Raw genomic sequence first — 5074 nt, forward strand, 5'->3', positions numbered from 1 at the left:
TGTCCTTGATGTGTCTATAAAAATGTCTTTTAATTACAGGCGACAGACTGTGACCAGCACCCCATGCTGGATCGAGATTCATCTGAATGGACCGTTGCAGTGGCTGGACCGTGTTCTCACGCAGATGGGGTCACCAGGACTACCATGCTCGAGTATGTCATAGGTCAAAGGTGAAAAGTCAACATCAATAGTCATATGATGAACTGAAAAGTGAATTATCAAACTGGAGACTTATATTTGTAACTGTTTTACGAAAAAAATATTATATATAAACATGACGAAGTCATTATTCTGTCGCGGTTGTATGAATGATGCTTGATCGAGAAATACTGAAGTCATTGCCATAAACGGCAGGCTTGGTTAATGTAAGTTGGAAACATGTTCATTGTGTGTGGATGGAAGATCAAAGTGTTGATGCAGAATTATTCCATAGAAGAAAGCATAGGAAACAAAGGAAAGCAAGAATGTTTCTGGAGGTGGAACTCTCCTGCACATGGAGGTAGGAAACAGTGTCTGATCTGTAACCCATTTACTGTCTGATAATGTGAACATTTGACACATGGAATTCTTCAAAACAGTTAACGTGGATACAAACGTGTTTGGAACTCTTCTATGTGTAAAGGAAAGAAATGTTGACAAAAGTTCTGTGATAGAATGAACCCTCTTCAGTTATGAAGTACCATTGTATGAATGGAACTCTTCTTACTGTGGAGGAAGGATAGCAGTATGAAACTCTTCAATGTGGAGGAAAGACAAACGCTTAATACGGGGGAAGCTTGGCCTATTTTGATGAAGGAAGAAAAAGTGTTCCACAAATTGAACACATGTTACTTTGAAGGAACAAATATGTGATGCATGAATTTCTATTTTTAGGAGGAAGTTTAATTCAATGGAACTCTTCATAATCTAGTAAAGGAAGGAAAATGCTGTGAATGAAAGTAATTAATTATCATTGTTATGATGCATTGAAATGTTTTAAGATCATTATTGTTACGAGATGGACACGATATGTAGTACATATCTGAGAGGGGATCTTCAGTTTTCAAGTCGACTTGAAAATTTATTGTTATTTACTGTGCTGCTGGAAATTTATTGTTTTTTGTTTTTTTTTCTCGATTTTGACGAATGTTCACACAATGTTTCCATGGCCTCTGCATCAGGAATTTGTGTGTTGGTTAAAGCCAGAAAGACTGTCTGTACTTCTTTAAACAAGCCTCATCTGATAAATAGTCTTAAATGCAAGGTTATCTGAAACAAAGAAAAACTCACGCTGTATATCTGAAACAAATGAAAAACTCACGCTGTATATCTGAACATTTTCATCCTGGTGCATGGAATACTTGGGGCCTGTTCGTTTATGAGGACAAACCGGTTCGTCAGTTTTTAAATGTAATAATTCAAACGTATATCTTGATGGGCCTGCAAATGTTAATACAGGCCTTGGTAGTCTTTGACAAGGCTCGTCTGAAAACAATATAAAATCACCAGGTCCATATTTATTTCATAAACGAACAACACCGGTCCAAGTGGTCCAACCGTTTGGACCTCAAAAATGAAAACCTTGGTTCTGTAACAAAAAAACAAAACAAAACAAAATTAACCCAGTTTTAAGATTTGTTCAGAGCATCAGATGTTAAACTTTGTGACATTGTTAAATTTTTCTCTTCTAATTGGGCAGAAATGACTCAGTTGAATGTTGGTGGGAATTTTCTGGTATTCAGTTACATGTCATCAATGTTGAACTTGATTAAAGATTTTCAGTTAGAAATTTCAAGACATGACATGAGTTTAAAAAAAAGCGCCATTTTTGTGGCTGTTTTTTGTGGCTTAAGTACAGGATATTCAGCTACAGCATCTGTGACATCACAAGCAGACAGTGGAATGTAGGCCAGAAAGGGAAAGATCCTTGAACTTCTGTTTGCCAAAATATTTCAGGTAGAAACTGAAAATTGTTTTAATTCCTAAGAACATGAGGGTAAGAGTTTTGTATGCCTTTTAGATTTCATTAGTAAAAACTGGGAACAGTAATTATGGGGCAAGGGGAGATAATCTGTTGAAGGGGATAATGTAATACATTGTATGGGATCTTGGAGAATTGATCACTGTGATGTTGTTATTCGTTCATCCAAGGTCCTCGTTTATCGAAGATCTTGTGCTTTTTGTCATCAATGATCATCTCAAAATATTTATCAGAGGAAAGCAACCCATATTTCATCAGTAAGGATAAATGATTAATTCAGATGATTTGGGTATCATTGAAGATATATTATAAAGCCCATTGTGTATTTATCTATATACCCCTGCCCAGGTAGTAAGCCCACCCTTGTCAGTTGCTGTTCAGTAGAATTATCAACCAATGCTATTTGTAAAATTCGCACATTTTGTTTCTCCATTTGATAATCAAGCGAAAATACCGTTATATATTGTACAGCAACAAATTAGAAGGGCTATGTAATTGTAACGAGGATACAATATTTCAGTGCAGAAATGAAATTACTAAAAACCTGGTCAAAAACATGGCAGGCCTGTACTGGCGTATGATATGGCCAAATGCTTTGAGTGTGTGGAGTGTGAATTTTCACTGAATTCTTATAAATATAATATTGTACACTTTTTATCTGGTTGTGTTGCATGCTGCAGAGCAACTCGACCCCCGTTTTGGTTGTATATTATTGGTTCCATTATCAAGAAATGCGCGACAAGTGTCTGTTTTCAATCAGCAATTTTACGGAGAAGATTTTATAGTGGATGGATCTGTTTACAGATTCGGGCGTTGGGGATCTGTTTACAGATTCGGGTGTTGGGGATCTGTTTACAGATTCGGGCGTTGGGGATCTGTTTACAGATTCGGGCGTTGGGGATCTGTTTACAGATTCGGGCGTTGGGGATCTGTTTACAGATTTGGGCGTTAGTGATCTGTTTACAGATTTGGGCGTTAGTGATCGTGTTATATGGAATCCAAGCAATTATTTACTATTATCCCGGTGCATCATCATCAGTATTTTTGTCACGTAGTTTAGCACTTGTCCAAGTATGTGTAGACAACTCTAGAACAATTGACGATTATTATACAAGGGAGACGACTCTATCAATGGAAAAATTGTTCCATAAATTAAATCTATTTCTTAGCCGAGTAACTGTTAGAAGTCAATATTGAAATACTGTTAAGCAACAAATCTATAATGCTACAAATAAGAATATTTTGTGCAATTTAAGATTTGCTGTTTGTATATACCATTATAATTCAGAATTCAAAGAAATAAATGTTGTGACAGGTTAGGCCTAAAAAATAATAACTGTTTTTTGCTAACCCTTCCGACACTTTATTTATATATGATAATAATAAATGATAATTATATACTTTATATGAGGTCAATAACTCTTTTGAGTCACTGACTCATCTAACAAGTGGTCAACACCAAAATGTACAATGGTTACAGCAATTCTTTTCGACCATCATGAAGTTTTTCCAGACATTTTTAAGAAAATAACTGTCAAAGTTAAAAATATCTATCTATCGGCCTACTTGTTTGTTTGTGGAATAACCTATCTATATAACATTTCTTGGCTGACCTTCCCTACTTCGTTCTGGCATGTTAGCAGAAACATTAATTTTTCGGGCCTAGTTTCAATTAACATCACACTTTTGAGCTCGCTATACTGTAACAGCATTACAAGGGAGATGACAGTATTTCATGCTAACTTCATATTGTTTTGCCTTCCATGCCATTGATATTATATATAATGTAGTTCTTGATCCACAGAATGCCTCCTGATTCAGGGGCAGTAACTCTGTAGAAGGGATGTTTTTGGGTCGACTAAAGACAGTAAATGGTCTGCGGCGGGCAGTAATTATTGGATATACTCCTCATGCATGTAAATTTGTCATTGCCAGTTGCTAGAAATAAAATCATCATGCATACAATGATGTGTTGTTTGTTTTTAAGCTTGTGTCCATTGTCAACTTTTACATCTTGGTAACAAGGAGGTACAGGACTTATGGAAAACATATGGGACGGAGGTCTGACCTCCGACCGTCTAGAGAAGGCACTTTAATGATATACATGTATATCTATGGGTTGGTGGGGTTGGAAATAAATTGATTCTGTTATTAGGGGTATGTGATGCGTTTGTACCATTTTACATTAAATTCCTTCTATACCGGAGCCCCACTCGATTTGCACTCTTCTCCTTCTAGAATATATCTTCTGTTCACTCAATTAGAAGCTCTTCTGGAAGATCTTCTACCTCTTCCGCCTCGAAGCTGGAAGATTTCTCTTCCAAGATGGCGGCGACCATGTTTTAAGTGTGTGAGTGATCAGTTTCACTAGAGAAGGATATCGAACACATACATGCATGTGTTTGTGTCATAGTGTTTGAGAAAACTAAAAAACTTGTTTATTTTGGGTTATATTCTCCCGATTTACTCGATTTACATATAACGGAATGCGATCTTCTTAGAAGGCTTCTCTTCTGAGAAGAGTGCAAATCGAGTGGGGCTCTGGGATACAGTACCCAAGATAGTGGAATGTGGGAGGGTCATCAAGATTTTAAATCGCTTCTATAGTTGGGTCCCCTAATTTCAACGTGCCTTTCCCCTGTCCCATGTTTTCCTGAACAGCCCTAAGTCAACAGCCATGTGGAATGCTAAGTCAACAGCCATGTGGAATGCTAAGTCAACAGCCATGTGGAATGCTAAGTCAACAGCCATGTGGAATGTGTGTCTTGGAATCTATTTGATCAACAACAACGTTGTATGGATAAATTAGGAGTTTGTGGGACAATACGGTTCACTGATGCCTTAATTGATTGAAATTTTTTAAATACTTTTTAAGGGAAAATAAAAAGTGTCTTTGTTTGTCTATCCTGAACTTGTCATGTTGGATCCAGGAACCACACTAGGAAAGTAGAGATGGTGTCAGGTTCCAGCCAGCTAAATCATCTCCCGAGTCGTGTACCACTATAGGAAAGTCAAGATAGTGTCTCCTCAGGGCCAGGTTCCAGTCAGCTAAATCATCTCAAGTCAGATACCACAAAGAATAAAGATGTGTACAAAATACAACATACAACAGGA

The 5074-nt window shown here is 37.0% G+C and overlaps 1 protein-coding gene across 2 annotated transcripts in view; it reads left to right on the plus strand.

The window, feature by feature from the left end:
- The window catches only part of LOC117314947 (mothers against decapentaplegic homolog 3-like), a 48212-nt gene extending 44287 nt beyond the window's left edge, over nt 1–3925 (plus strand). For both annotated transcript variants that reach the window (XM_033869053.1, XM_033869054.1), the window contains one exon: nt 40–3925. In XM_033869053.1, the coding sequence (XP_033724944.1) occupies nt 40–163 (124 nt within the window). In that variant the 3' untranslated portion in view covers nt 164–3925. The remainder of the gene's footprint in view (nt 1–39) is intronic.
- Nucleotides 3926–5074: the final 1149 nt, after the last annotated feature.

The sequence above is a fragment of the Pecten maximus genome, chromosome 17 (assembly GCF_902652985.1).
Source record: "Pecten maximus chromosome 17, xPecMax1.1, whole genome shotgun sequence".
Classification (NCBI taxonomy): Eukaryota; Metazoa; Mollusca; class Bivalvia; order Pectinida; family Pectinidae; genus Pecten; species Pecten maximus.